This window comes from Eschrichtius robustus, chromosome 7, assembly GCF_028021215.1.
Source record: "Eschrichtius robustus isolate mEscRob2 chromosome 7, mEscRob2.pri, whole genome shotgun sequence".
Lineage (NCBI taxonomy): Eukaryota > Metazoa > Chordata > Mammalia > Artiodactyla > Eschrichtiidae > Eschrichtius > Eschrichtius robustus.
In genome coordinates, this window is record NC_090830.1 from 114166242 (window position 1) to 114188825 (window position 22584).

At 36.4% G+C, this 22584-nt stretch overlaps 1 protein-coding gene across 2 annotated transcripts in view; it reads left to right on the top strand.

The window, feature by feature from the left end:
* The first annotated feature begins 1499 nt into the window (after positions 1-1499).
* The window catches only part of SLK (STE20 like kinase), a 54463-nt gene continuing 33378 nt past the window's right edge, over positions 1500-22584 (top strand). For both annotated transcript variants that reach the window (XM_068548508.1, XM_068548509.1), the window contains exons 1-4: positions 1500-1689; positions 17426-17590; positions 19569-19617; positions 19949-20098. In XM_068548508.1, coding sequence (XP_068404609.1) covers positions 1540-1689; positions 17426-17590; positions 19569-19617; positions 19949-20098 — 514 coding nt within the window. In that variant the 5' untranslated portion in view covers positions 1500-1539. The remainder of the gene's footprint in view (positions 1690-17425; positions 17591-19568; positions 19618-19948; positions 20099-22584) is intronic.

Consider the following 22584-nt stretch of genomic DNA (forward strand, 5'->3'; position numbering starts at 1 on the left):
TGAAAGTGCTCCCTCCTAGTGGAGGGGAGGGCGCGGCACCATCTGACAGATTGCAGCCAACACCCACATTAGGTCGTCTTCCACTAGTGCTGTCCAAGGGGGCTGGAGGCAGATCAGGAAGTGAAGGCCTTAGTTTAAGTGGTTCAGATGGAGTCACGAAGGGTGACACCAGGATTACGGCTATGGAAGTGGCCAGAAGAAGGTAGATTACCCTCAAGGGAGTGTCGTGGTCATCACTCAAGAAGCGGGCTTCAACAATTTTTATATGTTTATGGCTGTCTTACGTGCACATTTGTAACAACAGCAGGAACTGAAATTGAGCGTTTGCCGGTGCAGGCACCTTGCAAAGGGCTTACATCCATTGCCTCATTTACTCCTCGCCACAACCCCCAGGTCGGGACTTTAAGGATCTTCATTTCACAATGAAGAAACTGAGGCTCGGAGAGGTTAGTCGCCCAAGGTCACAGAGCTCGTAAGCTCTGGATGCAAAGCAAACAGCCACCACAGATATTTCCCTCTCACTCTGGGGCCCATTTGAGAACGAAAAGGTCCAGATCGGGACAGCTCAGCTTTCACTCACTACGCATTTTCCCAGATCCAGAATGGAGGAAACATCCGCTAGCACAACCAGCAGGGTCGTGCGCAAAGGGGCAACTCCATCAAAGCCGTTGGCTGACAAGAATTTGGGGCTTGGAGGGCAAACCCGGAGCAACCGTCAGCCAGCTACCAGATCAAGCACCCACAGCGCACCCCCCCACGCCGGGCGCCAACGAGCCTCCTAGGGCCGCCAGCTTGCGGGGCTCAACGCGCGTGCGCGGGGCCAGAGGGGCCACCCCCGCGCGAGTGCGCGGAGAGCCTGGCGCGCGGCCGGGGGAGCGCGCGGGCGCGCTGCGGCGTCGGCGTTGGCGCGCGCTCTAGGCCGAGGCTGCGTGGGCTGGGGAGGGAGCTAGGCGGCGGCGGCGGCGGCGGCGGCGGCGGCGGCGGCGGCGGCTGCGCCCCAGAGCCCAGGGGGACGCGCGGACCTCGCGCCGCGGGTGCAGACGGCTGCGGAGGAGACCCCGGGCTCCCGGCCCGGGGCGGGAGAGCTCGGCCAGACAATTGCCCGCCTCAGAGGCCGCCGGCCGCGTCCCTATCCCGGAGTGGCCGACGCCCCTGGAGACTCGCCGTGACACGGGCCTAACCGCGGTGGCCGCGGGCGTCCGGACCACTCGGGCCCGTCGGGCCGGGCCGGTGGGGGGACGAGCGTCCGGGCAGGTGCCGCCCCCCGAGGGCCGGCCGGGGGCCAGGCGCTTAGCCGCGCGGCCCGCGGGCCGGGCTCGGCGGAGGGGCCGCCCGCGCAGCGTCCCCACCCCGTGGGCCGGAGCGGGAGTCGCGCCCCGCCTTCCCCGGAGACGGCCGGCCCGGAGCCTCCGGCGGGAGCCGGGACAGCCAGCGCCCGCCGTCGCCCGCCGGGCTCGCGCGGGAGAGGAGGGAGGAGAAACTTTGCCTCTTATTGTTGTTTTTACTCCTTAAGTGTAAGGAACTCTGTTGGGAGGAAAAATGTCCTTCTTCAATTTCCGTAAGATCTTCAAGTTGGGGAGCGAGAAGAAGAAGAAGCAGTACGAACATGTGAAGAGGGACCTAAATCCCGAGGAGTTTTGGGAAATTATAGGCGAATTGGGCGACGGAGCCTTTGGGAAAGTGTACAAGGTAAGAGGGAGAAACGGGAAGTTGCACTTGTGAGATCAAACAGCCCGTGGCCCGGAGTGGCACGAGGATTTCTCGCTCCCGCGTCCTGTTCCTGTCTCTTGGACCTTCTTCTGACTTCGTAAACGTACTTTGGAACTTTATTTAGGTTATCATCCAAGGAGTAGCTAAGAGGTAGGGTTTAAGGTTGAACAAAATGGGGCCTGGATGTAGATTAAAGAGTGGTTGCCAAACGGAGGCAAGGTTTACCGTCTGCTCTGTTAAACGTTAAAGGAAATGAGGGTGTTCTTTAATTTAAAGGAAGGGTCTGGTTGTGGCCCTCAAGCATTTTCAAATCAGAAACTCATTATACTTTTCAATGGATTTCTATTTGTGTACTAGCTGTTTGCATTCGTATGTATACTTAAACTAAAGCAGTTCCCTTTTGGGGTCCAGAGTATATATTTGGTTGTATCTATTGCTCATACATAACCGGTCTCTTGGGGATGAGAGCAAAGTGATCGCTACTTGCAGACTATTCTTGAGTTGGTTGCTTGACAGCATACTGTAAAATGGAGTGGAATTTCTGATAGAAAATTTTCGGAAGGAAACCTGCATCTGGTATTAGTTTCTAAATATAATTATAATAAGCATTGACTAGAAGTCAATTTCAGGGCTTAAGAAATTTAAAAAAACATGCACCCACATATATACACACACATATTTTTATATACAGATATTCATTTCAGTAGAAAGAGGTTTGCCGTTTCAATAGGAAGGCATGTCTTAACTGTTTACTGTCTTGTAAGGAGTATATGAATGATGTCATCGGAGTATTTTCATCCTGAAGGGTGAGGAGTTTATGAGACAGTTTAAGGGGAAGGACCCACAGGGTTGCCTAGAAGTGAAAATATAAATAACTTAAGTTTATACAGGACTCTGCGGTTTTTAAAGTACTTTCACATAATTTGGCCCCCATGAGAGTTTTGCGAGGTATGCAGGTCAGTAGTATCTACATTTCATAGATGAGGACACTGAGACTCAGAAATTGTTCACATTCACACTAGTAACAGCCTAGATTTGATCTCAAGTCTTCTGACACCATGTTTACTGTTACTTTTTTTTTTTAACTTTAATGTCTATTGGTAGAAGTGATAGCATTTTTCCTTCTTTCTAAGCATCATCACACTGTCTGCCTTTGCCCTGCCTCTAATGCATCTCAAAGCCCCTCATTCTTAGTCTGAAATATCTACTCTTTTCTGTGTGCTTTCAAAACACATTGTTCACCTTGCTTACTATGGCACTTGTCATATGTTAATGTATTTATGTTTTTATGATAAGACTAGGGGCCAAAATTATGATATACATTTGGGTTAATTCTATTGCCTTAGCACATAGTGCATTTCTCTTTATATTTGTGGAAATGAAAGAATGTGTGTTACCTGCTTGTGAGTGCTATTGAAGCTACTGTGTGCTGTGAAAGTTGACAAAGTAAACTTCAGTGCCTAATGTGGAGGGTAGACTATGGATTTCAACAAGAGCTTACAGTATAGAATGTATGAAAGACAGGGCTTTTAGTGCAGTGGGAAGATCACTCCTGGGAGTTAAGAATTGTGTTTTATTGCTGGTTGTCACAAACCAGCTTCGAGATCTTGGACAGAACGTTTAATGTCTTTGGACCTCCTTTTTTCTGAGGTGGAAAATCATAGATTTCCCTAAATGTTTAGATTCTTTTACCCATTAATGTTCTGTGAGTTATCTAGGAAAGGCAAAAATAAATCCTCAAGGCACCTGGGATCTGGTAGTTAGAAGGCAGTAGGTGATTATGGGCAGTTTTCATGGTTTAAATGTTTTATTGAACAGAAACAGTGTAAGATTAAGACACTGGCTCCAGAGTTGGACTATATCTTGGCTCCCTCAATAGCAGCCTGTGACCTTGGACAAGTTACTTAATCGTTCCGTGTCTCATTTTTCTCATCAGTAAGACCTACTCCTCAGTGTGTGAGAATTAAAGGAGATAAAAAATGTAAGACACAAAAAAGGGCTCAGAAAATGGCAGAAAATTACTGTTGTTACATTTACAGCTCGGAAACAAAACATGGGATGGGACAGGAAAAGTGACCTACAAAGATAGTAAACCATTTTCTGGCACAGGCAGATTGTGTGGACATGCTAATGCTGTGTGATTTAATTCTTTAATGACTCTGCAAAGTGAATGTATCTTCCTATAGTGGGACACCAATTGAAAATTTTTTGAAAAACAAGAGACTTACTCCATGTAGTTGAACACTATAAGATTGTGTCAAGGATAATTTTTTGTGGGCTTGATATCTATTTTAGTGTGATATTTGAAGAGTGTGAGTTCTTTGCATCTTTTCTTTTCATCTTTCTATTTTATGCTTTCAAGGAGTAAGCTCTGAGTTTTTTTAAAAAGAAAATTTAAAATTTAAACTTATCTGACCTGTTCTGCCTTTTTTGTAACCTTTTTTACTGTACAAGATTGTCTAGAAATTTTAAATTTATAAACTTCTGTGTAAGAGAAAAAAGCTATCAAACCTTACAATTGTATGTATTAGTATGCAATAGAAAACTATTTCTAAAGTTGATTCCAACTGTCATTTGCTTATGGAAATTAGTAACTGTTACAAAGGTTAAATTCGAAATAGGCAATCATTTTTCCATCATATTGTTGTATGCTTTCCACTCAGTCCTGCACTATACAACTCTGTAACAGTTACTTTCTTGCCTGAAAGATCTTCCCAATTTTACATTTATTTTCTCTTTTTAATAGTATTATTTGACACATAAATGAAGATATGTAGTATCTCTCACAATTTTTTATGTTTGTATTTCTGTTGCTTTTAACAGAAAAAAAAAAAAGAATGACATGAAATGATCTATTGAATTGAAGCTGAACTATTGACTGTGTGCTGGATGAAAGTGATTCTTTTTATGTCCCTGATGGGCATGCACCTTTTTTAAAGAAAGTAGTGAAATATATAATCTTTGTATTGAGAAGTACAAAACATATATGTACGTTTAGCAAACAATAGTAAAGTGAACTCATATTAACAACCATCAGAGTAAAAGAATTCTGCCTGTACCCCAGAATCCTTCCCACCTCCTTTCTGAATTGCTTCCTCTCTCCCCCTAAAGGAAACCACTATTCTATCTAAGTTATTCATTTCTTTCCTTTCTTCATAGTTTACTGTCTAGGAGTGTGTAACTAAACATGATAACTTTAGTTTTGTATGTATTGAGTGTATTTTGTGTCTTGCCTCTTTTGAAATCAGCATTGTTTGTGAGGTTTGTCTTTGTTATCACTAGAGCGGTATGTAGTTAATTGTTGCATAGAATTACAATATATGGTTACATCACCAATTATTTACCATTGTACTGTTAATGGATATATCAGGTGTTTCCAGTTTTTGGCTTTTATACACAGTACTGGTGCATATATGTATGAGTTTCACTAAGACTTAACTCAGGAGTAGAATTGCTGGGTTATAGGGTAGTGTATCTTTAATTTTACTAGATGATGCCATACTATACCAGTTTACACTCCCACCAGCAGCGTATGATAATTTCCTTGCTCTGCTTTCTCTCCAGCATTTGATATTGTCAGAATTTTTAAGTTTTGACAATCTGATGTTATAGTTTTCCTTGTGGTTTTAATACATCTTTCCCTGACTGCTGATAAGTGATTCTTTTCATAGGTTTATTAGTAATTTGAATTTCTTCTTTTGTGTTCAAGTTTCTTGTTCATGTTCCTCTTGGATGTCTTCTTCTTGTTTATTTGTAGTGTATTCTGGATTTTAACCATTTGCTGGTTATGGTTATTGCAAATACATTTTCATTCTGTGCCTGTCTTTTCATTTTCTTTATGGTGTCTTTTTATGAACAGGAAGTTCTTGACTTGAATATACGCCAACTTTGTTTTTTCTTTTTCAGTTAATGCTTTCTGTATTGTATTTGAGAAATTCTTTCTTGGAGTGTCCTTCCAGTTGTTGGATGGGATGCTGCCCGATTGATGAATCACCTAGTAAAGCTAATTAGATCTTTGAAAAAAAAAAAAAAAAGAGAAGAAAGGCTTTCCTAACCTGAGATCATGGAGATAATCCCCTATTTTATCTTCTAAGAGCTTTATGATTTTGCCTTTAACATTTAGGTCTACAACCCTAAATGTTAGAAGAGATTTTTGCAAATGGTATGATATAGGGGTCCAATTTCATTTTTTTCTCCAATGGATACACAATTGTCCCAAGACTCATCACTGGGGGAAACTATTCTTCCACTGCTCTGCAGTGCTGTCTGCAACATGTGTCTGTTTCTGCATCTCTAGTCTCTTTATTGATCTATTAGTCTATTCCTTTGTCAGTATCCCCCTGTCTTAATTAGGAAAGCATTAAAACAAATCTCTGCTAGAGAAAGACTTCCCCTTGTTCTTCTTCAGCAATGTCTAGTATATTCTTGGCCTTTAGTGCTTTCATGTACATTTTAGAATTAGCTTAATTGAGTTCCACAAAAAAACCTGTTGTGCCTTTTTGAAGGGGTTTTATTGATTTATATTTACATCAACTTTGGAAAAATTAACGTCTCCATGATACTGAGTCTTCCTACCTATGCATATGTTTTATCTCTAGGTCTTTTTTTAAAATATCTCTCAATAATGGGTTATAATTTTCCTCCCCAGAAGTCTTAGGAGCTCAAACTACTTCAAGAGTGTCTTAAATGCTTTGTTTTTCCTATTGGAATTTCTTCCTTGTTTTGGTTATGTACAGCCTTCAGTAGTCTTCTGAGAAAGGATGAATGGAAGGTTCGGTTTTTAAGACCAGGCCTGTCTGAATATGTCTATATTATAATGTCATACTTGATGTATAGTTTGGTCATAGAATTCTAGTTCAAAAATACATTTTTGAACTAGCGTTGGTGAGGACAAAGAACAATTGAGAAAATCCCCATCCCTTGCTTACGGCCAGTCTTCCAAAGTGGTTGTATGAATTTATACCCCCATAAGTGAGGGATGGGGATTTTCTCAGTTGCCCTTTGTCCTCACCAACACTTGCTATTGTTATTAATACTGTTATTAATATTTTATGTTAGCCATTCTGGTGAGTGTGAAGTGGTTTTATCTACATTTTCCTGATGACTAAAAAAATTGAGTCATGTGCCTATCATGTGCCTATCGAATATTTGGGTGTTTTCTTTTTTGTGAAATTTCGTGTTTGTTTGCCCATTTAAAAAAATAGCTGTATTGAGGTATAATTTATATAACTCAGAATTCACCTATTTTGTGTTTACAACTTGATGAGTTTTAATAACTTTGTACAGTTGTGCAACCATCACTACAGTCTAGCTTTAGAATCCTCTTTTGACCACCTGAAGTTCCCTTGTGCCCATTTACAGTCAATTCCTGTTCCTGCTGGGGTTTTCTTTGTCTGATTACTAATGAGGTTGAGTTCCTTTTTATATACTTACTGGCCATTTGGATTTCTTCTTCTCTGAAGTGCTTGTTAAAGTCTTTTGGCTTCTTTTTCTTTTTCTCATTGATTTATGGGAGTCTATATATTCCGGAAACTAATCCTCTCAAGTTATATATGATGCACATTATTTTCTCTTGCTTTGTAGTTTGTCTTTTCTTTCTCTTTATGATATCCTTCTTTTGTATAGACATTTCAAATTTTAATGTAGTTCAATTTATTAACTTTTTATACTTAGTGCTTTTTGTCTTAAAATTTCCTTACCCAGGGTGATGAAGATGTCCTCCTATGTTATGTTCTTAAAGTTTTATGGTGTTGCCTTCTGCCTATACATTAGGTCTATAATTAAACTGATGTTGGTTTTTGTCTATAGTGTGAAGTAGGGGTCCAGTTTCATTTTTTCTATGTAGATACCCAGTTGTCTCAACACCATTTACTGAAAAGACCACCCTTTCCGTATTGCTTTGCAATGCCTCCATCATATGTCAAATGTCCATATACACATGGTGTATTTCTATGAATTTCCTATTTCTTTAGGATAAATTCCTAATAGTAGAATTGTTAGGGCAAAATACATGATCATTTATTAATGTTTACTGTGAAATTACTCTAGAAAGGTTTATAAATTTATTTTAAAATTAATTTTTAATTATATTGTAAGATGTTATGGAAAAACCTGAACGAACTTTTTGGCCAATCCAATACAAATAATTAAAGTTCTATTTATTGGGAAAATTAACTTATTAGAGATTAAAGTTAGTTTCTTTGACCATTACTCTAATTATCGTTCCTTCTCTTCTCTCCATAAATGTAACTATTATCATCGGTTTCTTTTTCTGTTTGTTTTGTTTTTTGGGGGTTTTTTTTGGCCACGCTGCACGGCTTGCGGGATCTCAGTTCTCTGACCAGGAATTGAACCCAGGCCACGGCAGTGAAAACGCTGAATCCTGTCCACTAGACCACCACGGAACTCCCCATCATCAGTTTCATGTATATGTTTCTAGATATTTTTCTGTGTACTTACGTATATGTACATGGGTTATACCTATTTAAACAACCCAACAATGGTCTATTTCTGTGCCTTTGTTCCTTGACCTTTTTCAATGTTAGTTTTTATCCTTTTAAAAAAGTATTTGCTTTTTCAGTAGACAAAAAGAATATCTGTTTATTTCATTTTCCATTCCTCTCATTTTTAAAGAGATTGCCATTTAAAAATTAATTGAATTATTCATATTCTAATAGAGTTGTTTTCTTGTTGATTTGAAAGTACTTTTTATGTGCTATGAAAATGAGCACTTTATAATAATGGTGCAGTTATTTTAGTTACTTTAGTTTATGCTGCTTTTTTGATATAAAGACATATAATATTCTTTATTCTACAAAATCTGTCAATGTGTTACTTTTCTTTTTATTCCTTCACTTTCATGCTTAGAAAAGCCTTCCCTACCCAGAAATTAGATAAATATTTATCTATATTTTCTTCTAAACTTTTTAATAGTTCAGTTATGAAGAATTTTAATTTTAATTCATCTGGAATATAATTTTTTTTCTGTGGATTGACATGACGCTCTATTCCACCCTAAAAAAACCCAAAAATATATTTTATCTATTTCTAGAAATTTAAATACTATTATTTTGAAAATATAGCAAAGTATAAAGAAGAATATAAAAAAATAATTCTACTTTTTAGATAACCTGTTAATTTAAAAAAACTCAAGGGTATACTCATGTGGTTAGAAACTTGAACAGTACAAAAAATGATAAAATTGAAAAACGAAAGCTTTCCCCGCCAGTCTTTTTTCCTGAATTTAACCACTATAATAATATCTGTGTATCTTTTCAGGTAAAGTTTTATGCCTGTATGAGCATATATACAAATGCTTGTTTGTAAAACTGAAAATATGTTGATACGTGCACATTAGTATATACAGGTGAACTTAACTGCCTATCAAATTGATAGCATAATCATACTGGAAAAGTGCTTCAAATGATGTTTTTAATTCATTAATTTTTGGCTGCGTTGGGTCTTCGTTGCAGTACGTGGGCTTCTCACTGGGGGTGGCTTATCTTGTTGCGGAGCACGGGCTTCAGTAGTTGTGGCACGCAGGCTCAATAGTTGTGGCTCATGGGCTCTAGAGCGCAGGCTCAGTAGTTGTGGCGCATGGGCTTAGTTTCTCTGTGGCATGTGGGATCTTCCCGGACCAGGGCTCGAACCTGTGTCCCCTGCATTGGCAGGCCGATTCTTAACCACTGTGCCACCAGGGAAGTCCCAAATGATTTTTGAATAGAGTGCTGTGACTAGTGGGATATATTTAAAGGATAAAAAGAACAGCAAAGAATGCTTGAACTTTATTAAATAGGTTTGTTACTAGTAGTGATACTAATGTTATAATTCTGAAAATACTTTATGTGTACTATAGGATAGAGCAAATTAGTTAATATAGTGCTGTTTTAGGAACTAGGGTTGTAACTCGGAGAAAGGGGTTATAAGCTTGAAATGTAAGGAAGAACCCTGTGACGTTGATTTTTGAACTGGAGGTTTTAGTTTGAACTCGTGATAACACATGCACTCATGCCTCCAACACACACACACACACACACACACACACACACACACAATACATATATACATATTCCTGTTTTCCACTGAGAAGGCCTAGAAATAATGGTAACTAGTACTCCTAGCTCTTGGTTTCTAAATACCACTCCCCACTAAAAGGAACCAGGGCTCGTTGAAAAGTCTGATCCAGGTCTGGGCTAGAGAAGTACAGAAGTGATGAAATTGAAAAGTAAAAGTCTCCCCATTACTCATGTTTTCCCAAAGGAGCCTGGATATCTTGGACCAGAAAGCAAAGATATGCTCAAAAATTAATGGGGACATGCCCAAAGAATACCGGTTAGTTTTGAGCAACAAAAATATCAACAAAATAGTAGCCTAATAGAGGAATGCTAGTTAGTTAATATATAAAGATTGATAAAATTAGAAAAACCACTATTTTGCAACGGTACTATAATAATTCAGGCAAAAATTATTGATGGATGCTAAAAAAATCATTGTGTGGAAGTCTGTGGAGGAACATGGTTTCACCCCGTAAGTATCACCCCGTAAATGTACCTTTATGGTAGAGAGAGCTGATGGATACCATCTTAATCAAGTGATCAAACCTGGGGTTAATCAACAGTAACAGGAGGAACTGTATTTTCTGATGTAATTCAGTGGGAACTGTATAATCACCTAATGTAGTATTTTTGTTAAAGATATTTAACCTGAATCTGATAATGAGGAAACAATCAGAAAAATCCACAGTTTGAACTTTTAAAAATGTAAGCAATAAAGGAGTTTTTTTTTTTTTTTTTTTTTAGATATTTGAGAAATTTGAATATGGAGTATATATTAGATATTGTATCAATGTTAAATTCTTTGGGTATGTTAATTATATTGTGGTTATGTGTGAAGTGCAGCTTACTTTGCAAGTGGCATAGTAAAAAAGAAATGCGTATATGTGTGTGTTGGTATATACATATCTCTACACATACATACATATCTTTTACATATATATGTAAAATATATGTGTGTGGATCTTGTGTGTATGTGAGAGTGAGAAAAGCAAATATAACAAAAGGTTAATTGGTGACTCTGGGTGAGGGGTGTATGGGTGTTCACTGTTCACTCAACTTCTCTGTAGGTTTGAGTTTTTCAAAATAAAAAAGTAAGGGGTCATATTTTAAAATACTCTTCTGCACATTGCTTTATTTCACTTAACAGTTCTCCTTTTCACATTTTTTTCCTCCCTCTATATAGTCATCATTTTTCTCTTTCTCTTTTTCTATGAAAGGAGAAAGAAAGTCTCCTTTCAGATAGGCAACTACTTCTATACTATTACTAAAGTTATTTGGCGTTTATTAAATACCGCATTATGTTTTGTGCTCAATACCACATGAAGTCCAAATTCCTAGCATGTATACATTTATGTTTTAAAAGAGGTAACTGAAACTTTGGATTGCAAAAATAGCTTTAACGTGCTGGCTTTTCTTTTTTCCTGCTTTGTAAAAATCTTAGTATTTGTGTTGAATTCCTTACCTTGACAGCAACATGTTTTGGCCCTTTTATAATTTAACGTTGAGAATGTTTGTGTGGCAATGACCTTCCTTACCATTTAAAAGACTTTATTTTTCTTGAATTAATGTCCAGAAGTAGTACATCTTTGTCATATTTTTAAATATTTTTTTGAAATTGTCTTTTCGTGTTCTCACTTTTTCATCTTTTCAACTATGCAGCCTATGCAAATTTCCACAGCTTATCCATCACGCAATTGTCAATAATGTTTCAGTTTATTCAGGCTGCTCCGAGTCAGCAGGTCCTTGAAATAAGTAGGAAAACTGTGTGATCTGAGAATTGGTAAAACATTTTGGAAACTGCAGATTTAGCCAACATTAACTTATTGCTGACATTTTGCTGTTGGTATCTTGACCGACAGTAACTCAGTTTTCAATAAATAACCAGAACAATATAAATAAAATAGTGTTTGGGAATATAAAGAGAATATAAAGTATATTCCTTTCTCTTTTGCAGAATTCAGGAAATGACATGAAAATTCTTTATTTTAAAAAAAATTTATTTATTTATTTATTTATTTATTTGGCCATGCCAAGCGGCATGTGGGATCTTAGCTCCCCGGCCAGGGATTAACCCATGGCCCCTGCAGTGGAAGCGCAGAGTCCTAACCACTGGACTGCCAGGAAATTACCCAAAAAATGCTTTTTTAAAAAGGATTTCTGTAATTTCCAGAGGTTATGGGAAGAGTATGTATAGTTGATCCTCATTATTTGCGGATTCTGTATTTGTGAATTTGTCTACTTGCTAAAATCTATTTGTAGTCCCCAAATCTATACATGCATTGCTTTTACAGTCATTTGTGTACGTGTGCAAAGCTATGTAAAATGTGAGTCCCTAGACCCACACATTACATGCTGAGATCGAACTAGGTGATGCTATGTCTTCTTGTCTCTGCTCTCATACAGAGGTTTCCAAAGGATGGAGACAGTAGAGAGCAATGTAGTGAAGTGCAAGAAGCTCCTGCTTTGGGACCAGTTGGATGGGGTTTGAATCCCAGCTCTGGCACCTGTTATTGGGGCAGCCTTAAATAAGCCACTTAACATTTCTGAACCTCATTTTCTCTTTTGTAAAACAAAGAAAATAGAATCTACCAGGATGAGTTGTTTTTGAGATTGAAGATTATAATCTATGTGAGGAGGGGTGTGTGTGTGTATTTATTTTAGGAGCAGTGGTTCAGTATTCACTAATTCAGGGTTTGTAGTGACCTATATAGAACATAACTAGCACAAATAACGGAAAGCAACTGTATATCTTTGCCAAGTGATGTTGAGTAATTTTATTCTTATTTGATATTCACACTCATTCCTAGCAAAATCTTATCAGAGCTCTGAGAAGATCACCAGAATTAACATATAATGTAAAACAGGTAACAACAATAGCTAAACAATCTAAAACTATCTGCTTTCTTTAGTGCTGTTCTTTTTTTTTTTTCCTCACTTAACTGCTCTTTGGAACTTTGAATGTTTATTAACCAAATATTTATTTTTAATTTTTTTAACTTTTTATTTTATGTTGGAGTATAGCTGATTAACAATGTGGTGATAGTTTCAGGTGCACAGCAAAGGGACTCAGCTATACATATACATGCATCTATTCTCCCCCAAACTCCCCTCCCATCCAGGCTGCCACATAACATTGAGCAGAGTTCTCTGTGCTATACAGTAGGTCCTTGTTGGTTATCTATTTTATTTCTTTATTTTTAAATGCATAGATCTTTTTAAAAATTTTATTTATTTTATTATTTTATTTTTGGCTGCGTTGGGTCTTTCTTGCGTGCAGGCTCTCTCTAGTTGCAGCGAGTGGGGGCTACTCTTCGTTGTGGTGCGTGGGCTTCTCATTGCTGTGGCTTCTCTTGTTGCGGAACATGGGCTCTAGGCGCTGGTCTTCAGTAGTTGTGGCTCATGGGCTCAGTAGTTGTGGCTCGCGGGCTCTAGAGCGCAGGCTCGGTAGTTGTGGTGCACGGGCTTAGTTGCTCCGTGGCATGTGGGATCTTCCCGGACCAGGGCCCGAACCCGTGTCCCCTGCACTGGCAGGCGGATTCTTAACCACTGCACCACCAGGGAAGTCCCGAGACTGTTTCTTTTTAACACTTTATTTTTATTATGTTTGTTGATAGTTTTACACACTTAACAATGTTTATTTCAGTTTTGATTTATAGAGTTCTCTGGAATCAGATCCTGATGAGTAATCAAGTTATTTTCAAACAATAATGTAAGAAGCACTATATTTTCTAATGTAAATTTTATTTATTATTTATATTAAACCAAATGGTACTATTGTTGGTTTAATCAGTATACCCAGGGCAATGGAATAATGAAATTTGTTACTACAAGAACTTTAGAGATTATCTAGTATTAATTATTTTTCCCCTTTCATGCCATTCTATTCGCAAGTAAAATACACATCTTTAAAATCTTCCAGGACATTGGTAGAGGCATGCAGAAGCAGGATGACTTTTAACTCTACTCACAATATCCTTGGTCTCTTACCAGGGCTCGTATTTTATAGTGTTCCTCTTTAAGGACAGTTCCTCTATGCTCTTTCTTCCCAAAGTGTTACGTTAAAATGGTGAGAGAAGGGCTTATTTCTCACTGGCTTATTTCCTGACTTGGGGGAGGGCAAGTTCTATTTATTATTTTTTCAACTGTAGTGTCTTTCTTAGAGAGATAAACTTAATGCCATATTTCACCAGTTATGATAGACTTTTAGCTTTTAAACATCTCTCAAATTGGGATATGTTCCAATTTATTGATTGACGCCTTAGTATTGTTCGCCAGATGGCAGTTGTGATGTATTTGTCGTTGCCTATGCTTTGTGAATGTAGTTGTATCTCTGGTGTCATACAGTTGCAACCACTTGATGTTTCGATCAATAAACCATTTAAGAACGTTTTGAAGAAAGAATGTGAGTCCTGGTTGTCATCTAAAAGCTTCATTTAGCACCTGTGGTAAGATCAAGAAAGTATCAGCATTGTAATTGCAAAATGGGAGACAGTGGCTTCAAAGAAAATTTTGGAGACAGTAGTAGAGGAGCACTTTTTAAAGAAATGCTGCATCACCAAAGCTTTTCATGGCTAGAGAATGATATTGTGTGGAAAAACACAGACATTAGATAATTCTGAGTGAAAAAGTGACTCAGGAGTTAAATGTGAAGAAGTGTTTAATTTTTCATGTATGCACAAGGATAATATACGCTAACAGTTTTTGTCTATATTTATCCAGAAGAGCTCTTAAAAAAGAATAATGTGAAAATTCTAAATGATAAAGTGCCTGGCAGTTTTTCTTCCTTAGTGGAACATAAGATAATGGCACATCTTAAAAGGCTTCGTAGATTTGATAAAATATGGTAGATTAGCATATTATTCTAGAGTGGTAGTTATGACTGATAAAGTTATCTTTTTATCCATACATATTCTCTGAACCCTAAACATTAAGGTTACTTTGTTAGTAATTAGTATTAATTTTTACCTCTACCTAAGGAAGTAAAATGTAGCAAAATCTACTTAGGAGAATTCCCATATATAGGCTGATACCTGGTTTGTTTATTCTTTCTACCTAAGGAAATAAAATGTAGCAAAATCTACTTAGGAGAATTCCCATATATAGGCTGATACCTGGTTTGTTTATTCTTTCATCATCATCCCAAAGGTTAGATAATAGATCCCTAAGAAATATCCCATAGACTGATTTTTTTGTATCTTATTGCCTCTGTAAAAATAGTACATGTCCATTTAAAAACGTAAACAATATGAAAAATATAGAAAAAGTCAAAAGCACATGAAACTCTGCCATCCCCACTGATGATGTCTTTCCAGATATTTCTTATGTAGCTATCCCTGTGTGAAAATGGATGTGTAGTTTTTGTAAAACTGCATACCTTTTGTGTTTAGTAAGTTACTTTATTTCCATTCAGTGATATGTTGTGGCTTTTGTCCCATCTTAAGAAATATTAATTGATTAGTCAAATAAGTTTAATGGTTGCATAATTTTCCATTGTAGAAGCGTACTGAATGATTTAAGTAGGTTCCTGTTAATGGACATTTAGGCTGATTAAGTTTTCTTTATTGTAAATAGTGCTTTGATGAATATTTTGTGCATGCATTTTTTTTTTTTTTGTAAAATTATCTCCTTATAAATTATTAAAAATGGGATTTGGACATTTGTTTATTAAAACACTTATTACTAGCTTTTGAAAGTTTGCTATATTTTCTTTTAAGGTGATAGATTTACTGAAGTGGTGGTAACATATATAATATTGAAATGTCTTTTAAAAGCCTCATTAGTATTTTAAGATTTGATTCCTAACTTTAAAAAAATGATCTTGACTTCTACTGCATATTTGGAAACCTTTCATTTCTAATAAATGGAGGTGAGAAGTTATTCAATTAAAGATAGAAAATGGAAAAGTTAAAGTACTAAAACAATGAAAAATAATTAAACTGATGGAAGTATAGGGAAACTGGAAAGGGTAATGATTAAAATAAAGAAAGGGCTTTGGAAACAACCTGGATTTGAATCCTGATTCAGCCTCTTACTAGCTCTACATGACCTCGGGGAAGCCTTTTAACGTCTCCAAATTTATTCATCCTCCTTAAAAGTAGGGATGCTAATATATCATGGGGTCATTTTGAGGATTAAATAATAATAGTAATAATTCCAGATAACATGTTTGAATCTTTTTACTATGTATGGCAGGCATTGTATTAAATGTTTATATGTATTTTTTTCACTTGGCAAATATTTATTATCTTAATTCTCACAAACTCGTGAGATACAAGTATGTTTTATTGATGAGGAAGCTAAAACTAAAAAAGGGAGTTTGTAAGTTGCCCAAGCAACATAGTTAACAAGTGGCAGGATCAGAATTTGAACCCTACCAGTCTGACCCAGTAGAGCCTGCAATTTGAAATTCTATCGTATGTGTATATAAAGCACTTAGCACAGTGAATAGCATGCATCAGTTAATATGTATGTTTAGGCTGTCTTTACAAAATAAGTATGTCAAGAGAATGAGAAGACAAGCCACTTGGAGAAAATGTTGTTAAAAAAGATATATCCGATAAAAGACCGTTATTCAAAATATATTAAGAATTCTTAAAACTCAACAATTAGAAAACCTACAGTCTGACTAAAAAATGGCCAAAAGATTTGGACACCTCACTGAAGAAGATATTCAGATGGCCAATAAGCATATGAAAAGAAGCTCAATATCATATGTCATTAGGGAGTTGCAAATTAAAACAAGGAGATACCACTACACACTTGTTAGAATGACAAAAATCTATACCAACAACACCAAATGTTGGCAGGGGTGTGGAGCAACAGGAACTCTGATTCATTGCTGTTGGGAATGCAAAATAGTATAGCCACTTTAGAAGACAGTTTGGCAGTATCTTGCAAAACTACACATGCTCTTACCATATGATCCAGTAATTCTGCTCCTTGGTACTTACTCAGAGGGGTTGAAAACTTAATGTCCACACAAAAACCTGCACACCGATGTTTATAGCAGCCTTATTCATGATTGATAAAACTTGGAAACAACCAAGATGTCTTCAGTAGGTGAATGGATAAACAAACTGGCACATCTATATAATTGACTATTATTCAGCGCTAAAACAAAATTAGGTATCAAACCATGAGAAGACATGGAGGAATCTTAAATGCTTGTTACTAAGTGAAAGAAGCCAATCTGAAAAGGCTACATACTGTATGAAAAACAAAACTATGGAGACAGTAAAAAGATCAGTGGAGGGGTTAGGAAGAAGGGCAGGATGAATAGGCAGCGCATAGAGATTTTTAGGGCAGTGAAACTATTCTGTATGATATTATAATGGTGGATACATATCATACATTTGTCCAGACCCGTAGAGCACATACCAGGAGTTAATCCTAACGTAAACCGTGGACTTTTGGTAATAATGATGTGTCAATACAGGTTCATCAGTTCTAACAAATGTACCACTGTGGTGCAGAATGTTGATAGTGGGGGAGGGGCGGCTGTGCACTTGTAGGGAGGAGAGTACATGGGACCTCTGTGTACTTTCTGCTCAGATTTGCTGTGAGCCTAAAACTACTCTAAAAAATAAAGTTTATTAAAAAAAATAATATTTAAAAAGCAAGTATGTGTTATAAGTGTGAACTTCTGATACTTTTGTTTTTAGGCCCAGAATAAAGAGACCAATGTTTTAGCTGCTGCAAAGGTGATTGACACCAAATCTGAAGAAGAACTTGAAGATTACATGGTTGAAATTGATATATTAGCATCTTGTGATCACCCTAATATAGTCAAGCTTCTAGATGCCTTCTATTATGAGAACAACCTTTGGGTAAGTATTTTCTGTTAATCTATAGGAATAACCAAAATGAGTTAATTGTCCTAAAGAGGTTTATAAGTTGTGTAGGCCTATTTTATGTACTACCTCTTCTTTTTAGTCACTTATGCTACTTGAATGAGAATTGACCTGCTGATGAGAGGGTCATTAACAACATAATTATCCATAGCTTCAACAGATGTTTTGATGTGTATTTCAGATTGTACTGTATTTCATGATTGTTTGACATTGGACTCAAATGTAGAAACTTGGTTAAGAATACTAAATTTCCTAAATAATGAAATTAGATGCCTTTCTTGTTTTTAATTAATTTTTTTTCCCAGTTGGAACTTCTTTCTTTCTTTAAAGTCTTTTTTTTTTTCAGCACTTTTAAAATTTTATTTTTTCTTTTTTAATTGAAGTATAGTTGATTTACAATGTTGTGTTAGTTTGAAGTGTCTTGTTTAAATTTAAGTGTCTTGATTTAAATTTAAGCATTTACTTAAAATGTTTTGAAGTTTCTTTTGTTTTCTTTGCAATTGTTTATAATTTCTTATACTAAACTTTTGATAAATCATGTAATAAATTATAAAATGCTTACTAGAAATGTTAAATATTGGGTTTGCCAAAAAGTTCATTCAGGTTTTCCCTTACGGAAACGTTTTGGCCAACCCAACATTTATCTTATATATTATCAAGCCCAACTTTAGTGCATGATGTAGTGGCCAAGTCTGTATGTAAAAATTGTATTCATTTTTAGGAAATATTAGGCATAAATAAATATATAAGTAAAATGTTAATATTTAGTATAATAACCAGTCAGTCACTTGCTCTGCACCGATACTAATTTAATCAAGAGGACTTTTTGAAATGGAGTTTCAGTTTTTTCTCCTTGAAGGAAGAAGCAACGTGTTATGAAAGAAGAGTAGATTGTGCAAGCTGTACCTGATTGGGAATCAAAAGGCCTTTATTTTTTGATTTTGGTGATGCTAGGCAGGAGCTTGAATAAGTCAATTAACCTTTATGACTTGTTTACTCATCTCTAGGATGAGTAATGATCTGTGTCTCAAATTATTTTTCATATGATATAATGAATTTCAAAACAATTTATTGGCAAGCTCCTGTAAAAAATAAAGTGTTGTTATACAGAGGAGAAAAAAGTGTGAAGCTACACAATTTGTTAAGGTATGTAATTTAAAAAAAATCTATAGTTATTATTAGTGTGGTGCCTTCTAATATAGCTGTTCAGAGTTCTAGCAGAATGTTTCCAGAGATAGTAATGAAAATGAATTCCTAGACAACTTAATAAATAGATAAGATCTTTACTTGAGACTATTACAAAATAAAAAGCTGGACAACTGTGAGGGACAGTTTAGTGGGAGAGATAGACATTAATTAATCAAAGAATCATAATAAATATAAAATTAAAACTGTGATAAGGGTTAAGAAAGAAAGGTGCATGATGGTATGTACCAGGGAGGTCTGGGAAGGCATCCATCAAGAAGTGATAATTGAGCTAGGATCTGAAGCTTTTGTATATGTTTTTTTTCCTATTTTTTAGAAAAACTAAAAGTTTCTCTTTTCAGGGTTTATTCCTAGAAATAAAGTTAAAAAATATACTTGATCACTTATTTCACAATAGTTACCTTAAAAAGGAGAGTATAAAATCTTTCAGTGGTGATGAAATGGATATATAATACTGTCCTGAATAAAAATTCTATACCTGGTAATTTTACAGAAGCAGGGACACTAAAAATGATGATTAACAAAAATGCACATATTTCCACAATGTGTTCTCTTTGTGCTTTCTTAGTTGTATGTCATTAAGACTTGTAACTCTTTTTACAAAGAAAATCTTTATGGTTGTTAGCATACTATTGTTTCTGTAACCTAGGTTATTTTATAGCTATTTCTTTATCTTTTATGCTAAATTGAAGAAAAAATACTCAAACTCAATGTCGTGTTAGACACATGCTTTTTTATTTGCCTGCAGATCCTCATTGAATTTTGTGCAGGTGGAGCAGTGGATGCTGTGATGCTTGGTAAATGGTTTTTTGTTCTTCATGTTTATATCTTAAATTATACTTTAAAAAAGTCAAGTGATTTCAAACATTTATACATATATATTTATCATATTGTTTAGAGACATTCAGTAAGTTAAGAAATCAGCCTAATTATTTTTATATTCTTGGATAATTGTAATAAAATTCTAAAATTAAACATTGAGTATAATATGTGAAGAAAGTTTTGTGTATAGTTTTTTAAAAATCAATTCATTGTGTATGATCTTTGACAGTGATGGTAAAGTTATATAGCCTGCTGATATGCTTTCACTGTACAAAAATGCAGATTTGTTTACTGTTTTCCTTGTAGAGCTTGAGAGACCATTAACTGAGTCCCAAATACAAGTAGTTTGTAAGCAGACTTTAGAGGCATTGAACTACTTACATGATAATAAAATCATCCACAGAGATCTAAAGGCTGGAAACATTCTTTTTACCTTAGATGGAGATATTAAGTTGGGTAAGTTTATTCCTTTATATAAAACATTTGAATTTGTGCTTTGAGATTTCCCCCGTATGTCTGTAACTTAATATTGTTTTGTTACATGTCAAATATGTGAAACATGGAGAATTATATTCAAATATGTGAAACATGGAGAATTACTCGGTGTTAATTTTTTTTTTTCCCCCATTTATTTAGGTCTTCTTTAATATCTTTCAACAGTGTTGTATAGTTTTCAGAGTACAGGTCTTTCAATTCCTGTATGCTTTTATTTATTTATTTATTTTTAACATCTTTATTGGAGTATAATTGCTTTACAATGGTGTGTTAGTTTCTGCTTTATAACGAAGTGAATCAGCTATACATAGACATATATCCCCGTATCTCCTTGGTGTTAATTTTTAAGATACTTCCTTGGAGGGAATTCCCTGGCGGTCCAGTGGTGAGGACTAGGCGCTTTCAATGCTGAGGGCCCGGGTTCAATCCCTGGTCAGGGAACTAAGATCCCATACACCATGCAGTGCGGACAAAAAAACAAAACAAAACTTCCTTGGATACATAATTATTCATTAACTCCCAGAATTCCTAAGTACAGGCACCTCATATAAAGACTCTTTAAAAAGTAAGAAAGGATGGATTTTTATTTTTAAAATGGCACACTTTTAAAAGACTGGCTAATTATTTTTCCCTTAAGTTTTTGTATGTAGACTTAATACTTGTAAATATAATACATTTAGAAAATGCTATAGTATGTAAAACCACTAACTTAGTTTTATCTTCATTTCCAAAACTCATATCTAGTGGTTTTCCTTTTCCATGTTTAGTTTTATATTCTATTTTGTAGATATGGTATCTTGGCTAAACTAACAAAGTAACTAACCTTAAGTCTGAAAAAGATGCCTAAAATAAGTGTAAGGACTAGAATTTTTAATTTTGTTTTTTACACTGAGGGAATAAATGATAATTTCATAAGGAGAAATAGATGTAGATTTTAGATGGGAAATTAATGAATTTCATATATATGCATACAAATAGAAGTAAGTATCCCCAAGATACGTATTAAAAAAAATCTGGTGATGAAGTCTAAATTTGGGTATTTTGGAAGGATATTAAAAACAAAATATATTCAAAGGCCGTGCTGATACCAGTGATCATAGTCATTTCACTTCACTTTGTCATGACATCTAAACAGGTATAATTTGACATACTACTAAATTTTAACCTTTTTATTAAGAAATGGATACAGATACAGAAAACCACACTAACAGTTGTGTAGCTTATTGACTTGTAGCTTTGTACACAATAGCTTTGTAACCACCACCTAGATAAAGAAATAGAATGGGACTTCCCTGGTGGTCCAGTGGTAAAGAATCCGCCTTCCAATGCAGGGTACGAGGGTTCAGTCCCCCCTGGTCGGGGAACTAAGATCCCACATGCCGCGGGGCAGCTAAGCCCAAGTGCCGCAAACTACGGAGTCCACACTCTCTGGAGCCTGAGAGCCACAACTAGAGAGAAAAACCCGCACGCCACAACTAGAGAGAAGCCTGCGAGCCTCAACAAAGAGGCCGCGTGCTGCAGCGAAAGATCCTGCATGCCTCAAGGAAAAAAAAAAGAACTAGAACTATGTCAGGCACCCTAGCAGCTGTTTCATGTGCCCTCTCTCAATCACACTGTCCCTCCCTTCTCCACAGGTAATCTATATCCTGACTTTTGTAGTAATCACTGCCTTGTGTTTCTTTATGGCTCTATCACCCAGTGTTCATGTCTAGACTTTAGAGTTTAGACTTACCCATATTTGAAACCTGCTTTTTCTTTTAAGTCTCTTTTAATTTATAGGTTGTCCCCCACCGCCCTGCCATTCCTTTTGTCTCTTTACATTTTATCTATGGCATGCATTCTCATGGCATGCTTTCTCAAAGAAAGTTGGTTCTTTGGGGACAAAAAACTTTTAGTGTTACCATGGTTGTGACCCTCCAAAGGCCCATAGATATACACAAACAGAGATACAGTATATCTGTGGCATTAAAATTTCATGGCGGGGAGGGAGGATTCAGAAAAAATGTCTAAAAAGGCTCCTTAGGAGAGAGATGAAAAAAAGGTTGAGAAACACTGATGTATAGGACCTAGGCTGTTGGACCTGTAGAGTTTCTCTCATCTTGCATTTTGCTGACTGTGTGCTCCTGATGACTGTAGTAAGTTCCTCTCTGTATTTCCCTCAATTTGCAGATGAATCCAAAAGCCTCATCAGTCTCAAGTTTGACTTTTTTGGCAAGACTATAGGTGGTTTTGTGTTCTTTCATTGGGAGGCATGTAATACCGGCTTTTTGATCTTTTTTTTGATGTTAGCAGCTGTTGATGTTTAATGCCTGGATCCGTTCTTTGGAGTGGCAAAATGAATTCCATCATTTTGTTTTCGCTTATTATTTTTGATAACAATTTTGGTGTAATTATTCATCAGTTATTTGATTATTTTCATTTATCATCATTATAAAATTAGGAATACT